The 19,514-nt window shown below is 42.2% G+C and overlaps 1 protein-coding gene across 1 annotated transcript; it reads left to right on the top strand.

The window, feature by feature from the left end:
* The first annotated feature begins 6,470 nt into the window (after nucleotides 1-6,470).
* Nucleotides 6,471-18,437, top strand: LOC139366052 (sodium/potassium/calcium exchanger 3-like). Its single transcript, XM_071103136.1, has 16 exons — nucleotides 6,471-6,830; nucleotides 7,105-7,218; nucleotides 11,117-11,193; nucleotides 11,383-11,457; nucleotides 11,859-11,943; nucleotides 12,217-12,320; nucleotides 12,416-12,516; nucleotides 12,616-12,669; nucleotides 13,296-13,435; nucleotides 13,678-13,841; nucleotides 15,668-15,953; nucleotides 16,293-16,459; nucleotides 16,603-16,717; nucleotides 17,028-17,140; nucleotides 17,286-17,351; nucleotides 17,488-18,437. The coding sequence occupies exons 1-16, from the start codon at nucleotides 6,722-6,724 to the stop codon at nucleotides 17,596-17,598; spliced, it is 1,881 nt and encodes a 626-aa protein (XP_070959237.1). The 5' UTR covers nucleotides 6,471-6,721; the 3' UTR covers nucleotides 17,599-18,437.
* The last annotated feature ends 1,077 nt before the right edge of the window (nucleotides 18,438-19,514 follow it).

The raw sequence follows: 19,514 nt of genomic DNA on the forward strand, positions 1-19,514 counted from the left end.
GCTTCTCTGTTCTTACCTCTTTCCCTTTTATACCTTTCTCGCCACCTCTTTCTTCCTCTGTTTTTATAATGCACACCAGATGTGCATTTAAGTGCAGATTATACTTGTATCTATAAATATAATATTACAATTATAATATTTATAATGCAAGTATTATGTATTTATAACACTTGGATAATAAACTTCTTTCAATAAAGCGTTTCACTTTCTCTACTGGTTGAAATTAAAACTCATTTGATGATACCTATCCTGTGTTTAACAGATCAATGCAGATGAAGGAAATGAGATATTGAGATGAACCGGTTTTAGAGTATTTACATGATGCATGTGTAGTGTACTGTTTTTTAAAATTATATTTCTGTATATGTGAATTAAACATAAGCCTTTAACTAATTAAATCATGTTTCTAGTCTATTGCATAGTTACAATGTGTACCCATTGATGTACCAGGATTGGTAAACACTGTTGAAGTGTATAATTGTAATACATACAGTGCCTTGCGAAAGTATTCGGCCCCCTTGAACTTTGCGACCTTTTGCCACATTTCAGGCTTCAAACATAAAGATATAAAACTGTCTTTTTTTGTGAAGAATCAACAACAAGTGGGACACAATCATGAAGTAGAACGACATTTATTGGATATTTCAAACTTTTTTAACAAATCAAAAACTTAAAAATTGGGCGTGCAAAATTATTCAGCCCCTTTACTTTCAGTGCAGCAAACTCTCTCCAGAAGTTCAGTGAGGATCTCTGAATGATCCAATGTTGACCTAAATGACTAATGATGATAAATACAATCCACCTGTGTGTAATCAAGTCTCCGTATAAATGCACCTGCACTGTGATAGTCTCAGAGGTCCGTTAAAAGCGCAGAGAGCATCATGAAGAACAAGGAACACACCAGGCAGGCCCGAGATACTGTTGTGAAGAAGTTTAAAGCCGGATTTGGATACAAAAAGATTTCCCAAGCTTTAAACATCCCAAGGAGCACTGTGCAAGCGATAATATTGAAATGGAAGGAGTATCAGCCACTGCAAATCTACCAAGACCTGGCCGTCCGTCTAAACTTTCAGCTCATACAAGGAGAAGACTGATCAGAGATGCAGCCAAGAGGCCCATGATCACTCTGGATGAACTGCAGAGATCTACAGCTGAGGTGGGAGACTCTGTCCATAGGACAACAATCAGTCAGTCGTATATTGCACAAATCTGGCCTTTATGGAAGAGTGGCAAGAAAGCCATTTCTTAAAGATATCCATAAAAAGTGTCGGTTAAAGTTTGCCACAAGCCACCTGGGAGACACACCAAACATGTGGAAGAAGGTGCTCTGGTCAGATGAAACTAAAATTGAACTTTTTGGCAACAATGCAAAACGTTATGTTTGGCGTAAAAGCAACACCCTGAACACACCATCCCCACTGTCAAACATGGTGGTGGCAGCATCATGGTTTGGGCCTGCTTTTCTTCAGCAGGGACAGGGAAGATGGTTAAAATTGATGGGAAGATGGATGGAGCCAAATACAGGACCATTCTGGAAGAAAACCTGATGGAGTCTGCAAAAGACCTGAGACTGGGACGGAGATTTGTCTTCCAACAAGACAATGATCCAAAACATAAAGCAAAATCTAAAATGGAATGGTTCAAAAATAAACATATCCAGGTGTTAGAATGGCCAAGTCAAAGTCCAGACCTGAATCCAATCGAGAATCTGTGGAAAGAACTGAAAACTGCTGTTCACAAATGCTCTCCATCCAACCTCACTGAGCTCGAGCTGTTTTGCAAGGAGGAATGGGAAAAAATGTCAGTCTCTCGATGTGCAAAACTGATAGAGACATACCCCAAGCGACTTACAGCTGTAATCGCAGCAAAAGGTGGCGCTACAAAGTATTAACTTAAGGGGGCTGAATAATTTTGCACGCCCAATTTTTCAGTTTTTGATATGTTAAAAAAGTTTGAAATATCCAATAAATGTCGTTCCACTTCATGATTGTGTCCCACTTGTTGTTGATTCTTCACAAAAAAATACAGTTTTATATCTTTATGTTTGAAGCCTGAAATGTGGCAAAAGGTCGCAAAGTTCAAGGGGGCCGAATACTTTCGCAAGGCACTGTACATGCAGACACAGCATCATTCAAAGACTGGAATTTGATACTCCTGGTATTGGATATGACTGAAAAAGAATGTCAGACATTCATACCTGAACTGCACCTTTATTTGCAAAGGTAGAGTACTTACTTGATCAGTGAATATATTAAATGGACAGGCTACAATGTGGAGATCTCATGCATGGTAATAACTACATGTATATACAACTTGCAAATGTTGTTTCTACTGACAATTGAGATGTACAAACTATGGGGATGACAAGTGGATAAGAGGCTATCCGTAATTTCGATTAAGACAATGGGCGAGCTAAGAAGGACGTAGTCATAACTATTTGTTCAGCACTTTTGAAATGTACAGCGACAGAATTCAGAACATGGGCCGTTCTTACAGTGTCTTTCCTGTACACCAAGTCAGAACCGTAGAATAAATAAAGGGGGCATATAAGCAGACAATGGAAGCTCTTACGATATTAGATGATTACATTTGTCAAAAACAGGTTATAGGCTACATGCAGTGGCGATTTTAGCATGTAAATCTTGGTGGGGAAAACTCACCCAATTCTTTTAGATGCATGCCAGCAAAGACACTACACAACACAACACTAAACAATACATTACTTGCACCATAACGGCGAATAGCGGTGCCCACAAACTGTTAGGGCCTACATAAAGCTGTCCCAACAGCAGAGCTTTCTTTTCAGCACCATGGAATGAATCCTTACCACCGCTACACCATTATTTTATTTTTTATTTCACCTTTATTTAACCAGGTAGGCTAGATGAGAACTAGTTCTCATTTACAACTGTGACCTGGCCAAGATAAAGCAACGTAGTTCGACACATACAACATCATAGAGTTACACATGGAATAAACAAACATACAGTCAATAATACAGTAGAAAAAGTCAGTTTTACGAGGGTTTGTTTGGCAGCATGAGTGAAGGATGCTTTGTTGCGAAATAGGAAGCCGATTCTAGATTTAATTTTGGATTGGAGATGCTTAATGTGAGTCTGGAAGGAGAGTTTACAGTCTAACCAGACACCTTGTAGTTGTCCACATATTCTAAGTCAGAACTGTCCAGAGTAGTGATGCTGGACCGGCGGGCAGGTGCGGGCAGCGATCGGTTGAAGAGCATGCATTTAGTTTTACTTGCATTTAAGAGCAGTTGGAGGCCACAGAAGGAGTGTTGTATGTTGTATGGCATTAAAGCTTGTCTGGAGGTTAGTTAACACAGTGTCCAAAGAAGGGTCAGAGGTATACAGAATAGTGTCGTCTGCATAGAGGTGGATCAGAGAATCACCCGCAGCAAGAGCGACATCATTGATGTTTACAGAGAAGAGAGTCGGCCCAAGAATTGAACCCTGTGGCACCCCCATAGAGACTGCCAGACGTCCGGACAACAGGCCCTCCGATTTGACACACTGAACTCTATCAGAGAAGTAGTTGGTGAACCAGGAGAAGGCAATCATTTGAGAAACCAAGGTTGTTGAGTTTGCCAATAAGAATGTGGTGATTGACAGAGTCGAAAGCCTTGGCCAGGTCGATGATTACGGCTGCACAGTAATGTCTCTTATCAATGGCGGTTGTGATATCGTTTAGGACCTTGAGCATGGCTGAGGTGCACCCATGACCAGCTTTGTTAACTTGGCTTTCGAAGACCTTAGAAAGGCAGGGTAGGATAGATATAGGTCTGTAGCAGTTTGGGTCTAGAATGTCTCCCCCTTTGAAGAGGGGGATGACCGCGGCAGCTTTCCAATCTTTGGGAATCTCAGATGATACGAAAGAGAGGTTGAACAGGCTAGTGATAGGGGTTGCAACAATTTCGGCAGATAATTTTAGAAAGAGAGGGTCCAGATTGTCTAGCCCGGCTGATTTGTAGGGGTCCAGAATTTGCAGCTATTTCAGAACATCAGCTATCTGTATTTGGGTGAAGGAGAAATGGGGAAGGCTTGGGCGAGTTGCTGTGGGGGGTACAGGACTGTTGATCGGGGTAGGGGTAGCCAGGTGTAAAGCATGGCCGCTACACCTGGCAATCAGCGGAGTCTTGTCTGGCAGCGAAACAATTAATTCAGCCTCGTTTACTGACTTTTTTAAAAACACAGCTGATATTGCTGACTTGCTTAAACAAATGTGGTTTCTACTGTCAATTGAGATACAAACTACGGCATAAGGGATATGAGGCATTCCGTAATTTCGATGAAGACAATGAGCGAGCTACAGTAAGACGGACGTAGTCAATATAACTATGTGTTCAGCACTTTTGAAATGTACAGCAACAGAATGCAGACGGCTAGCTAACATTTTGAAAGTTTGATTTTCACATATTCAGTCTAATCAAAACTGTAGATATAACGTGATTTGATGTCCTTTTATCTGTGGCCAATGACCTTGAGCCTTCTTGGATGGGCACTTCTAAAGTAACTCTAAGGCAGCACCCAAGGGGCTTGAATTTTTTAGCTCTACTCTTACAGTCTGACCACACCACTCACGTTGCATGCGCGAGTGTTGCGAAATACATTTAGAAATCTATGTTATTCAATTATTGCACCCACACTGCTCGCGTGCGCCGGCGAACTTCTGCGTTGCCAAGGGGTAAAATAGATATCAGTTCTATTTCTGACGCAGATCGTGCTGCAAGTCCTGCCTCTCCCATCTCCTCATTGGTTATACCCACATGGGTGACTGAAAGACGAACGAGGTCAATGGTGGTAATGCACCTAATTTATGAAAGTTGCCAATCGCATTATAAAGTCAAGAGAAGAAAAAGTCTGGAAGGAAGAGAGATTACTTGAAACTATTTAGTTGACCATTTTATGTGTGGATTACTTGCCGGAGTAGAGGACCTTGTGCATTTCAGGTAAAATAACAACTCAATGTTTATATCCCAGGACAAATTAGCTAGCAACAGCAAGCTAGCTAAATAGGACAAATTAGCTAGCAAGTGCAAGCTAACTATCTAAATTGCCATAAATGTTTAATGCTTTTCGACCTGTCCCCAAATTAATATAATTGGTTCAGAGTTTGTTTTGATATTTTAACCTGCGTGTCGTGATCGCGTTTGGTGTGGAGGGACAAAATAAATTGATCCATGTTGGTGCACGAGCGCAGCCGGTTTGGGTTCCGTGTTAGACTTGTTGGTGACGTAGTGTCCCCATGAGTGACAGATCACTGAGCCAATCACGCCGCAACACTCCGTATTTTCTGCTGTCTTGCCTCACCACCACAGAAAGCACTGAGCTAGGCTGAAACACCTGAATTTTGGAGCTGCTTTACTCAAGAAACCAAAAAAAGAGACCATGTTATTAACTCAAAATATATATAATTGTTACACTGTTTGCAAACTGATATGTGACATGTATTAATGACAAAATAACATGCAAAACAGGCAAGCCTTATTTTTTGCCCCACCTGCCCTGAATGACGGGTCGCGACTGGGTAGCTGATATTCAGAGCTTAAATTGCCAAATTGATTAGTCACAGGAATCAGGATGAATAAAGCCAATACAACTGCCTGTTTTACAAATGGATGGGCCATCCTAAAATGCCATTGCAGGCTGACATGGTAGGCTGCACCCCATTAAGCACGGACAGACGCTAATGTATTTTGGACCTCTTTTCAGTCCCGTTAGGACAGCCGTCTTTTTTTTGTATTTTACAAACGGTAGGCCTACCACGTAGATGGGCATTCCTAAAATGACATTTCCAGCTACACTGTAGGCTATACCACAATAAGCACAGAACGACACTGATGCCTTTTGGACATATTTTTTTGGTGATGTCCAGACTGGAGGTCTTTTTTTGGTGCAGTCTGGACCAGCTTTGATTTCTACGTCCACGAACGTTTGTTTTTGGTCAGGACCAAATCTAAACCAATCATAGATGCCTGTTTGGTTCAGATTTGGTCTGGACCAGCCTTGATTTGGCCCAAACAGACATCTATTAATTATATATTCTCAACTTTCACCTAGAACCGAAAATGTGCTCGTATTTGTGGATGCATTTTCATAAACATAAAATAATTATTTATTTATTGGAATTGTGTCTGTGTTGTGTGTCTTATATTATATTATTAATGGCATAATGGCGTAACATAACATGCCTCATGTTGATAAATACATATTTAGTCCCTGAGACTGGAGCTCGCTCGTTGGTGCGCCCCACCCAATTGTCGTGCTCACTGATGGTGGCACCAAGAGCTCACGGTAAACACCCCTCGTGACGGAGTCATGAAGATACTGGAACAGACTGGGAGCGAAGGAGACATGATGGGAGGAGTGTGAAATTCTGGAAATAGTACAGACTTGCGACGATGTGACGCTTAAAACCATAAGCTATTGTGAGCGAGACTAATTATTTATCAAAAAGCTCATCGCCTGTTTCCTCGGTTCCGTGGAGGAACGGACAGATGCCCGCGGAAGATGCTGCGCTTCTGAAGACAGAGAGTGGTAAAGAATGGGTGCAGGGATGCTGACAATACAAATCCATGGCTGCACGTGAAGAACTAGCTTTCCCTGAGAGTGCATGAAAAAGATTCCACCTGATCATCTGATATAAAGCGGAGAACCGACGCTGCGATGGTGACCGACATGTTCTGAGCTGAGGGAACAGCGGCGAGATGAAGGCAGCGGTGAGACCTAAGCGCATGCGGCTTTTCTGGCGACTCGGTGTCTGTGGAGTCGGGATGATCACCGCCACCTGGCTCATGCAGCTCCTAGACGTAACAGGTGCGTTTCCCCCTGAGTCGCGTTATTTATTTCATTCATACATAAAATATCAGTGGTTTATTCAATCATCACACCTGTTTCATTATTAAAGTCTTATTATTTTAAAATGTTTTATTTAACTAGGCAAGACAGTTAATTAAGAACAAATGCTTATTTACAATGACGGCCTACCCCGGCCTCCCCTAAAAACAATGTGATCGCTTTTTATAAACACATAATATTAAAATAGGCTAATATCTTTTAGGAAATAATTGATGCTGCTCTATCCTAACAGACTCTCCAAGCCCCAGTGATGTTGTTGGTGACTTCCCGTGGTCTAAGAGAGAACTAATGCAGGAGAGAGAAGAGGAGAACCACACCTCCTACACTCCTACAACGCCCAGAGCTGGTGCACAAGTGTTTTTGTTTGTTCCTATACTCTTGGATCATTAGTGTCTTGTCTTTCTACCTGTGCATGACTCCTCTGCTTCCCACTCACTCATCCAGTGTTTCTAGCCTATCTGTCAATCTCTCTGGCGGTAAAGCCAGACTCAGTAAGTCGCAAATAAAATGTTTTTTTTTCTTCAGGTTTAATATATCTTGAAATGTATTGATAAAAGATGAATTTGCCATTTGGATCACTTCAAAGTGACACAAATTAAGGTTTTACGAATTATAACCAGCAGTTTTATTAACAAATTGCAGGTCAGATTTCTCTAGGAAATTATGAGGCATAGGCCTAGTGATAATTTCTATCGCACATGTTCTATATGTCTCTCTGATCCCGCCACGACTACAGCAACACATCAACACTAAATATCTAGCTACACTACATGACCAAAAGTATGTGGACACCTGCTTGTCGAACATCTCTTTCCAAAATCACAGGTATTAATACAAAGGGGGGACACCTTTGTAGTTATAACAGCCTCCACTCTTCTGGGAAGGCTTTCCACTAGATGTTGGAACATTGCTGCGTGGACTTGCTTCCATTTAACCACAAGAGCATTAGTGAGGTCGGGCACTGATATTGGGCAATTAGGCCTGGCACACAGTCGGCGTTCCAATTCATTCCAAAAATGTTCGATGGGGTTGAGGTCAGGGCTCTGTGCATGCCAGTCAAGTTCTTTCACACCGATCTCTACAAACCATTTCTGCATGGACCTCGCTTTGTGGACCTCGCTTTGTGATTTTGCTTCCAGAGGAAGTTTGGAATGCAGTAGTGAGTGTTACAACCGAGGACAGACTATTTTTACACGCTACGTGCTTCAGCACTCGGCATTCAACCACTTCTCGGCTGAGCTATTGTAGCTCCCGAGTGGCACAGTGGTCTAAGGCACTGCATCTCAGTGCAAGTGGTGTCACTACAGTACCTGGTTTGAATCCAGGCTGTATCAATTCTGGCTGAGATTGGGAGTCCCATAGGCTGTCATTGTAAATAAGAATTTGTTCTTAATTGACTTGCCTAGGTAAATAAAGGTTAGAAAGCTCCTAGATGTTTTCTCTTCACAATAACAGCATTTACAGTTGACCGTGGCAGCACTAGCTGGGCAGAAATTTGATCAACTGACTTGTTGAAAAGGTGGCATCCTATGCAACCCTTTGATGGCACATTTATTCAACCCTATAGTTGCTATGGGTCAAGCATATTTTTTTATTTAACTTGGCAAGTCAGTTCAGAACACATTTTTTATTTATAATGACGGCCAAACCCGGACGACGCTGGGCTTTATGGGACTCGGCCGGATGTGATACAGCCTGAATTCAAACCAGGGTCTGTAGTGATGCAGTGCCTTAGACCGCTGCGTTACTCGGGAGCCCAGATAACACTGCTACGGTTGCTCCGCATTAGGCGGCCTATATTGTTGAACTTGTCTATGTAAATTAAAATGTAATTTTACTGCTGTAACGTTCATAGCTGACTCAACTTGTAGATTTTTATTTTTTTGTGCAGGAGAGTAACCTACATGCTTGTAGGCTACAAGCAAACGAGAACACCAGCTGTCTGATACTGATAGATCAAAGGATGGCTTGCCCAGTGGCCGCTTGAGAATTATGTTTTGCCTGGGTTTGTTTTGGCTCCCCGACAGTTTGATATTTCATAATCACAAATGACGTAAATTATACTTACTGAGTCTGGCTGGGGTTTACTGGGGTTCAGACTGATGCCTAAACCCTCATTAATACGCCTTTGAGGTCCGTGTTGCTAGGCAACTAAATGCTAAATTCTAGAACTGTTAGCAGAGTGTATTCTGAGCTTTTTTAAATGCTGCCCTGTTAGTATCGCCCACTTTTCTTGTCACGTCTGGTGTGTGTGTGTGCGTGCTTAAGTTAGTGTGTGTGTAGCATGTGCGTAGGCCAATGTGAATGAGTTTAGGGTCCAGGCCAAGGGGTCTGAGGTAGGTTGCATACAGTGCATTTGGGAAAGTATTCAGACCCCTTGACTTTTTCCACATTTTGTTATGTTACAGCCTGTATTAAATGTTTTTTACCCCCTCAATCTACACACAATACCCCCATACTGTCACCCCCCCTGAAATATCATATTTACATAAGTATTCAGACCCTTTACTCAGTCATTTGCTGAAGCACATTTGGCAGCAATTACAGCCTCGAGGCTTGTTGGGTATGATGCTACAAGCTTGGCACATCTGTATTTGGAGAGTTTCTCCCATTCTTCTCTGCAGACCCTCTCAAGCTCTGTCAGGTTGGATGGGGAGCGTCACTGCACAGCTATTTTCATGTCTCTCTAGAGATGTTTGATTGAACTCAAGTCCGAGCTCTGGCTGGGCCACTCAAGGACATTGACAGACTTGTCCCGAAGCCACTCTTGCGTTGTATTGGCTGTGTGCTTAGGCTCGTTGTCCTGTTGGAAGGTGAACCTTCCCCCCCCCAGTCTGAGGACCTGAGCACTCTGTAGCAGGTTTTCATCAAGGGTCTCTGTACTTTGCCCCGTTCATCTTTCCCTCAATCCTGACTAGTCTCCCAGTCCCTGCCGCTGAAAAGCATCCCCACAGCATGATACTGCCACCACCATGATTCACCGTAGGGATGGTGCCAGGTTTCCTCCAGACGTGAAACTTGGCATTCAGGCCAAAGAGTTCAATCAGACCAGAGAATCTTTGTATAAATTCTTATACACTATATTGGGCCCAGCCTTTGGAACTTTGTTTTTCCTAGATATGGCTACTGACGTGATTCCTTATTCTATATACCAGAGAAGTATTTTAGTTCTACATCATGGAAATCTATCTGAGCATTGGCCAACGTTTTGTCCTGCTGAACGCTGCCCAGGATCAAGGTTGTAGAATACTCACCAATTAAGGAGGTGAAGAGCTCAGGGGCAAACTCCGAGCAGGCTGTCATGTGCCTTTTACTGAAGAGTGGCTTCCTTCTCGCCACTCTACCATAAAGGCCTGATTGGTGGAGGGCTGCAGAGATGGTGGTCCTTATGGAAGGTTCCCCCTTCTACAAAGAGGAACTCTGGAGCTCTGTCAGAGTGACCATCAGGTTCTTGGTCATCTTCTCCCCCATTTGCTCAGTTTGGCCGGGCGGCCAGCTCTAGGAAGAGTCTTGGTGGTTACAAACTTCTTCCATTTAAGAATGAAGGAGGCCACTGTGTTCTTGGAGACCTTCAATGCTGTTTTGGTACCCTTCCCCAGATCTGTGTCTCGACACAATCCTGTCTCGGAGCTCTACGGACTATTCCTTTGACCTCATGGCTTGGTTTTTGCTCTGACATGCACTTTCAACTCTGGGACCTTACATAGACAGGTGTGTGCCTTTCCAAATCATGTCCAATCAATTGAATTTACCATAGGTGGACTCCAAGTTGTAGAAACATCTCAAGGATGATCTATGGAAACAGGATGCACCTGAGCTCAATTTCGATTCTCATAGCAAGGGGTCTGAATACTTATGTAAATAAGGTATTTCTGTTTGACATTTTTAATACATTTGCAAACATTTCTAAAAACCTGTTTTCGCTTTGTCATTATGGGGTATTGTGTGTAGATTGATGAGGACAAAAAATAATTTAATCAATTTTAGAATAAGGCTGTAACGTCACAAAATGTGGAAAAAGTCAAGGGGTCTGAACTTACCGAATGCACTGTATATCCTAAAGAGTCCACTTAAACCAGGAACTGTGTGGCTGTTGCTAGGGGATGATATGGAACACTCACATGGTCACATGATCTCAAATCTCAAGAACTGCTAGAGTTTTGGAGTGCAACAAACTGTCTTATTCCCTTGAATTGGAACCCTTCTTCAGAAAACACACTCAATCTCTCTCTCCTCTCTTTCAGCAATCCATGAGTTTCCAGCAGATATTTTCTCTCCAGAGCAGAGGAGAAAAGGAGCAGTTCTCCTCCATGCAGTCTGTGTGAGTGGCCTACCATGTTATTGGGAATTAGAATGCATATATAGTCATTTAATAGGATCTCTATGTAGCTTACTGCGTTGTTTAACAATGCTGTCATTGTACACCATTCTACTGTAACAGTACCCCAACAATCACTATGTCATCCAACTCAGTCCACAGACAGGCTGTTTCTTCTCCTGTGTTTTCTAGGCGATCTACATGTTCTATGCCCTGGCTATAGTCTGTGATGTCTATTTTGTTCCATCACTGGAGAAGATATCAGAGGTGACAATAAAAACACTTTCCCACTTCTGTTGGTTTCTTTGCAGGTTGACATTTATTGTCATGAGTCTTGCCCTAGAGGCAGAACTGAACCATTTCTGCTAGATGGGCCAGCTGCAAAGTCAAAATTGGCTATATTGTAAAAATATTTGCTTTTTGGTCTTATTTTAAGGTTAGGCATTAGGGTTAGCAGTGTGTTTAAGGTTAGGGTCAAGTGTTGGGTTAGGTTTAATGACTTTGTGGCTGTGCCAGCTCGTGACCACTCTGCATTGCTGTGTCTAGTATATGTCATCTCAATAAATGCCAACCTGCAGTTTGTTTCCCTCATTACTTTTTGATATCCTCTTCACTGTTTGACGTTTGTTTTAATTACAAAGGCTCTTATCCATTAACCTCTTTTCTAGAATCTTCAACTCAGTGAGGATGTTGCCGGGGCAACATTCATGGCGGCTGGGAGCTCCGCCCCTGAGCTCTTCACCTCCTTAATTGGTCAGTATTCTACATCCTTGATCCTGGGCCGCGTTCAGCAGGACAAAACGTTGGCCAACGTTCAGATAGAAATCTATGATGTAGAACAAACATACTTCTCTGGTATATAGAATAAGGAATCACGTCAGCTCTAGTCATGGGATATCTATCTGCAAAGTTCCACAACGTTTTTTGTTCTGAACATAGCCCAGGTCACCAGAAGGGGCCTGCAAATGCATACCGATTGGACTGATTGGATCAATATGCACTGCTGTTGACCTCTTGTTCTCCCAGGTGTCTTCATCACGAAAGGTGACCTGGGGGTAGGCACCATTGTGGGATCGGCTGTCTTCAACATCCTCGTCATCATCGGCATTTGTGGGATCTTTGCCGGACAGGTTACTCAACTTTTTTGAGACAGGTGAAAGCAATATGGTAGGATTTAGATTTAGACAGGCAGTGTTGTTCAGCAGTATGTTGTGTTCTCTCTCAGCCGATCTCGCTGAGCTGGTGGCCGCTGCTTCGGGATTCTCTCTACTACATCCTGTCTATATTGATGCTGATTGTGGTGATCTATGATGACAAAGTGATTTGGTAAGGACATTGGACCATTAACAAGACTGGGTTCTCTACATATTTATAACTCAGTGATACATACAGATTGTGCTTTTAAACAGTTTTTCTCTGTTGTAGGTGGGAGACCATCATACTGATTTCCATGTATCTAGTCTACATTATCATCATGAAGTGAGTAACTGACTACATTATCATCATAGGGTAGGTTACTGACTATATTATCACCATGAAGTAACTGGCTACATTATCATCGTGGAGTGAGTAACTGGCTACATTATTATCATGAAGTGAGTAACTGACTACATTTTCATCGTGGGGTAGGTTACTGACTACATTATCATCATGGGGTAGGTTACTGACTACATTATCATCATGGGGTAGGTTACTGGCTACATTATCATAATGGGGTAGGTTACTGGCTACATTATCATCATGGGGTAGGTTACTGGCTACATTATCATCATGGGGTAGGTTACTGGCTACATTATCACCGTGGGGTAGGTTACTGACTACATTATCATAATGGGGTAGGTTACTGGCTACATTATCATCATGGGGTAGGTTACTGAATACATTATCATCATGGGGTAGGTTACTGAATACATTATCATCATGGGGTAGGTTACTGACTACATTATCATCATGGGGTAGGTTACTGACTTTGTCTGTGCCTCTTATAGTTTACTATTTGTTCAGTTCCCCTTCTTACCCCACAACATTTTACTTCAGATAAGCACAAGCAAGGTATCTATCCAGGACAGATGTTGGTTGCTATACTGTGTGTGTGTTTTGTGTAGGTTCAACAGACCCCTGTCAGGCTGGGTGGAGAGGCACTGTGGTCGAGGGGGCCAGCCCTGCTTCAGTACCTTGAGACGGACCACCGCAGTGGGGCATGGGGGAGTCGACTGTGACACAGACATGGTGCTGCTGAAGAGAGGTCGGTTTGTGTCTCTAGCACTGATTGCTTCAAATTGTTTTCAATCAAATGGAACATATCCCATTGGATCATGATTCTAAAATAGACAGACATAAAGTAGCTCTTTCAGTTGAAAACCTACTTTTGCTCACCTCCTCCCTCTCTCCTTTCTCCTCCTCTCTCCTCGTCTCTCTCTCTCCTCCTCCCAATCTACTCCTCCTCCCTCTTCTCCACCTCCTCCTCCTCCAACATCTCTCTCTCAGATTCGTGTGCAGGGCAGGAGACTGCAGTAGTGATGGTGGATGAGTTGATGAGTCTGCACCCTCACCAGCTGAGCTTCTCTGAGGCAAGCCTCCATCTCCTGATCACCCCACATTTCCCCCCCTACACACGCCTCCGCATGGCAGGACGCATGGTCATCAATGAGGTACACAGGACACACGAGCACACACCACACACACAGCAGTATGTCTCCACACTTTAGCATGGAAAGATGCATGGTTATTATAGAAGTTATTATAGAAGTGCAAAAAACACACACATGTAGGGCTGTTGCGGTGTCCGTATTACCGCCACACCAGCGGTCACGAGTAATGAAGGCAGTCAAATTCCACATGACCGTTTAGTCACGGTAATTAGGCTTTTCCAAGCTCTGCTGGTCATTAGTAGCCTACCAAACTTGCTAACTGCCTGGTACTCAGCACTCTCTTGTCCCTCTAATCACTATGACATCAATGCAAATGTAATCAAAAATATAATTAAACACTTCATGAGCTCATGTTGCGCATCATTTTTATAGGTGAGAAAACAGAGTGATGGCCTCTATTAAAAAGATGAGGCTCCCATCTGCTTTCTATAGGCTAGGTCTACTATATTTATTTCTCAACTTTCCTAATATTTAGCTAATATTAAGCACATTGGTTCTCTTTACAACAGAAGTATTGCCTACCTGCTGGTATGAAAATGAATCACAGGAAAAGTGTCCTCTATTTGCTATTTAAGTGCAGAGATTACATGTATTTTTCCCCTGCCCCTGTTACGAGACAGGTGCATGATAATGGTCCATTCTAAATCAAAATTAATTTTACAAAAAAGACAAAAATAAAATCAATGATAGTCTGATGGGTGACAATATTAGCTTATTACTTGTCAATTATATATTATCACTTGTGATGCCCATCTTAAGGCAAGAAAAAATGCCTTTTTTGAGTCATAGTCACACACCTCATGTAGCCTAGCCCATAGGCCTATATGTTTTGATAAGATTTGTATCACTACTAAAGTGGCCAAAAACGTATTTAAAATGAAGCACATTAATCCACTTTACAAAGGGTGTAAAGCCAAACTGGAACACATACTGTACGCATGGCCTGAGTTTCAAGTTTGGGGAAGATCATTTTCACCATAAAAATGCACCTTCATAAGAAAAGCATTACATGCATAATCACATTTGTGGTCACTTTTGATAATGGTGTTTTCCGCTAATGGAACATTCATTGTGAATGAGAGACTAAATGAAGCATATCGGAGGACCTATTTCTTTGTTAACCGCTCAACACATAATAGCTGCATGTGTACACTCCCTCAAATCATCTGGATAAAATATCCTTTCTATTTTATTCAGCTTTGTTCTATTGTATTCTTCATACTATAAAATAATGACACAGAATTCCAGGCAAATCTTGTCTGCTAACTGAACTAGTGTAGCCCACAGCCATATGCCATAGCCACATCAGGACCTAACATAAGGACAACTCAGAGTATGTTATTCTGTTCTTCTGAAACAGACTACATTTTCTTCATATCATGTTTCTTTAGACCTGTCTAAAATAAATCATGGATTTATTGTTATGGTGTAGGCTATTTTACATAGATTTATTAGACTTTTAAAATGTAGATGTTCCAATGGTCTGCATCAGTGGCTTGTAGGCTATGTGTGGAAGCCAGGAGATGCTAAATGTATTTATGTTAATTAACTGTAAATTACCGTGAGACTGACCGTTATTTGCTTGACCATCACCGCTACAGCCCTACACACATGCATTGCTTATTTCCTAACTCTCCCATGACTTTGCTTTTGCTGGATGCACGATTACAAAGCACAAACACAGACCCACTATGCTTGTTTCATCCCTTTTATTCTGTTCTGGCTGAATGCTAAAAGCCAACATTGTGCTGCTGGAGTTGTGACAGACTCTAACAAATAAAAACTGTAAAACGTATAAAGTTTGTCTCTTACCTTCTCACTCACAGAGACAGAGGTTGAGCCGGGCTCGGGGCCAGGAGGAGAACGGTGGGGAGGAGGGGGGAGATGGGGCCACATGGGGAACAGGGAACAGTGGGGCAGGGGAGGAGAGGGGAGATGGGGGGGCATTATGGGCAATAGAGAACGGTGGAGCGGGAGACAGTGAAAGGCAGCCACTGGAGGGGGACGGAGACAGGGATGGGGGGACGGAGGGGAACACAGAGGGGTTACAGCCCGAAGAGGAGGAGCTAGAGGAAGAAGAGGAGGTCTCCTTCAGTCCCTTCATAGTGCCAGGTGAGCGTAACCTTACAAACACATTTACAAACAAGGAACCTGTTGCTAAATTCTGATGATATTGAGCCTGGTTCCTCTCAAGGTTTCTTGCTGCTGCTTCTTGCTCTTTGTAGATTGAGGTCAGGTTACTGTAAAGCTCTTTGTAGATTGAGGTCAGGTTACTGTAAAGCTCTTCGTAGATTGAGGTCAGGTTACTGTAAAGCTCTTCGTAGATTGAGGTCAGGTTACTGTAAAGCTCTTCGTAGATTGAGGTCAGGTTACTGTAAAGCTCTTTGTGACTACTCTTGCACTTTGTGATTGATGATTGAAAAACCAAGGTGCTGCTCCCTCCATCCTCAGGAGGGCACTGTGAGCGTGTGCGCTGGCTGGTGTCATGGCCTCTGTGCCTGCTGCTCTGCTGCACTGTACCCAACTGTGTCCTGCCTCGCTGGAGCCGCTGGTACCTCCTGACCTTCCTGGCCTCCACACTCTGGATTGCAGTCTTCTCCTACCTCATGGTCTGGATGGTATGACTACAGATCACACATACACAAGCTCACACATAAAAACAAACACATGTTCCTACACATACAAATGGGATTTGATCATGTTGATAAGAATGTAACAGCTTTATAATAACCCTGTCACCAAATGCCCTCTATGCTCCCAGGTGACCATTATCAGTTACACGCTGGGTATCCCTGAGGTGGTGATGGGCATCACCTTCCTGGCAGCTGGCACCAGCGTACCGGACTGTATGGCCAGCCTGATCGTCGCACGACAAGGTAGTCAAATTCTAATCAATCTGTGTGTGTTGTGACGTTAACCTTTTTTGTTTGTTTTGTACGGTATGAAGGACATGCCTGTCTAACAGTAGGCCTTGTTTTGACTGGTGTGTGTATTGTAGGTATGGGGGATATGGCTGTCTCTAACAGTAGGCCTTGTTTTGACTGGTGTGTGTATTGTAGGTATGGGGGATATGGCTGTCTCTAACAGTAGGCCTTGTTTTGACTGGTGTGTGTATTGTAGGTATGGGGGAATATGGCTGTCTCTAACAGTAGGCCTTGTTTTGACTGGTGTGTGTGTGTATTGTAGGTATGGGGGATATGGCTGTCTCTAACTCCATTGGCAGTAATATCTTCGATGTGCTTCTGGGACTTGGGTTCCCTTGGTTCCTGCGCACTCTGGTGGTCGACTACGGATCAGTGGTAGGGACAGATTTTTTTTGTGTGTTGATTCGTTTCTGTGTGGCTCTGGTTGACAAATGTTCATCAACCAAAAAGCTAGGTATTGTGTCTTTGAGGTTGCCAGATGTGCATCTACATAAAGAGGTTGTGTTTTTATGGTTGTCAGGTGTATATCAACAGTAAAGGCCTGGTCTATTCAGTTGTTCTGCTGTTGGGTTCAGTGTTCCTCACTGTGAGTATCACTGTAATATCTTTTAAAGTTATTTGCATAACCATATCTGACTGTATATAGTACTTTTCTGCTGCTCTAATCTTCTCTGTCCACCTCTCACTTCTTTCTCCATTTCTCTCTATCACTCTCTCTGCAGGTCCTGAGTGTTCATCTGAACCATTGGTGGTTGGACCGCAGACTGGGTCTCTGTCTCATGATGCTCTATGTCATCTTCCTACTCTGCTCGGTCGGCTTCCAGCGACTGTAGGCCAGGTTCCCAAACATTTTAGTATGATTATTAGGATGCTATTTGATGTGATGTTTTCACTTGTTGACATTATTTATCAGTTGTATGTGTACGGGTATTTAGTTACGGTTCATTTGCATTTGAGACATTTATGAATATTGTTATTGATGGGAAACCTCACATTTTATCTTTGAATAATGTTTCAAACTGGATCTTTTACATAGTTTTATACAGAGCAACTAGAGAAATGTGTGATATCTGAAGATGACCAGTCGAGAACATCCACTTCACACAATGAATTTATAATGTATTGAATTTCTATCTACAGTTTACAGTTACTTGATGACAATGATGAATCATATTCTTTAGAGTGAAAGTGTTAAAAGGCCCAGTGCAGTCAAACTTGATTTTCCTGTTTTTATATATATTTTCACACTGCGTTTGGAATGATACATTTCAACAGTATGATAATGCCCTTTCAGTGTAAGAGGTGTTTGAAAAGACAGTGGGGATGGAGTTTTGGCCTGCCTGCTAAATTACTTAAGACCTATTACTAAGAGTTCCAAACCTATTTTTGACCATTGTTTTAAATGAAAATCATTGTAAGGAACTTAATTGTTACCCAGAAATGATTTGATATTGAGATAAAAACAATGCATTGGACCATTTAAGACCCAATATTGTATTGCTTGTAGGAGTGCCACAGCAGTAACCATACTCTGCTAATCATATATAATTGTATGCTTGTAGGATGACTCATGTATGTAGACTGAACAAAAATATAAACACATGTAAAGTTTTGGTTCCATGTTTCACGAGCTGAAATAAAAGAGCCCAGAAATGTTCCATATGCACAAAAAGCTTATTTCTCTCAAATTTTGTTTATCCCTGTTAGTGAGCATTTTATCCTTTGCCAAGATAATTTATCCACCTGACAAGTGTGGTACATCAAGAAGCTGATTAAACAGAAGGCCACTAAAGTGTACAGATGTCTCTAGTTTTGATGGAGTGCAATTGGCATGTTGAATGCCCAGAGAATTGGATGTTCATTTCTCTACTACAAGCGGTCTCCGTCATTTTAGGGAATTTGTCAGTATATCAGTCAGGCCTCAAAACCGCAGACCATGTGTATGGTGTTTTGCTGATGTCAATGTTGTGAACAGTGCCCTGTGGTGGCAGTGGGGTTATGGTATGGGCAGACACAAGCTACGGACAATTTGAATGCATAAAAATACCGTGATGAGATCCTAAATCCCATTGAGGCACATTTTTTTGTTTTTTGTTTTAAGGTATCTGTGACCAGCAGATACATGTCTATTTCCGGTCATGTGAAATCCATAGATCACGGCCTAATGTATTTAAATTGACTAGTTTCCTCATGTGAAATCCATAGATCACGGCCTAATGTATTTAAATTGACTAGTTTCCTCATGTGAAATCCATAGATCACGGCCTAATGTATTTAAATTGACTAGTTTCCTCATGTGAAATCCATAGATCACGGCCTAATGTATTTAAATTGACTAGTTTCCTCATGTGAAATCCATAGATCACGGCCTAATGTATTTAAATTGACTAGTTTCCTCATGTGAAATCCATAGATCACGGCCTAATGTATTTAAATTGACTAGTTTCCTCATGTGAAATCCATAGATCACGGCCTAATGTATTTAAATTGACTAGTTTCCTCATGTGAAATCCATAGATCACGGCCTAATGTATTTAAATTGACTAGTTTCCTCATGTGAAATCTTTGAAATTGTTGCATGTTGCATTTGTGTTTAGCATGTTTTATTCACTCACTGTTGGACTGATGATTGCACTGTTTTCATTGCTGTAAGTACTTCAGAGCATTGTTTCTGTTCAGAGAATGAGTGAGTGCAATAAATACCACAGTCTGTGCAATAATTCCTTTTGCAGTCTCCCTCCTTTAAATG

Source organism: Oncorhynchus clarkii, chromosome 14 (assembly GCF_045791955.1).
Source record: "Oncorhynchus clarkii lewisi isolate Uvic-CL-2024 chromosome 14, UVic_Ocla_1.0, whole genome shotgun sequence".
NCBI classification, from domain to species: Eukaryota; Metazoa; Chordata; class Actinopteri; order Salmoniformes; family Salmonidae; genus Oncorhynchus; species Oncorhynchus clarkii.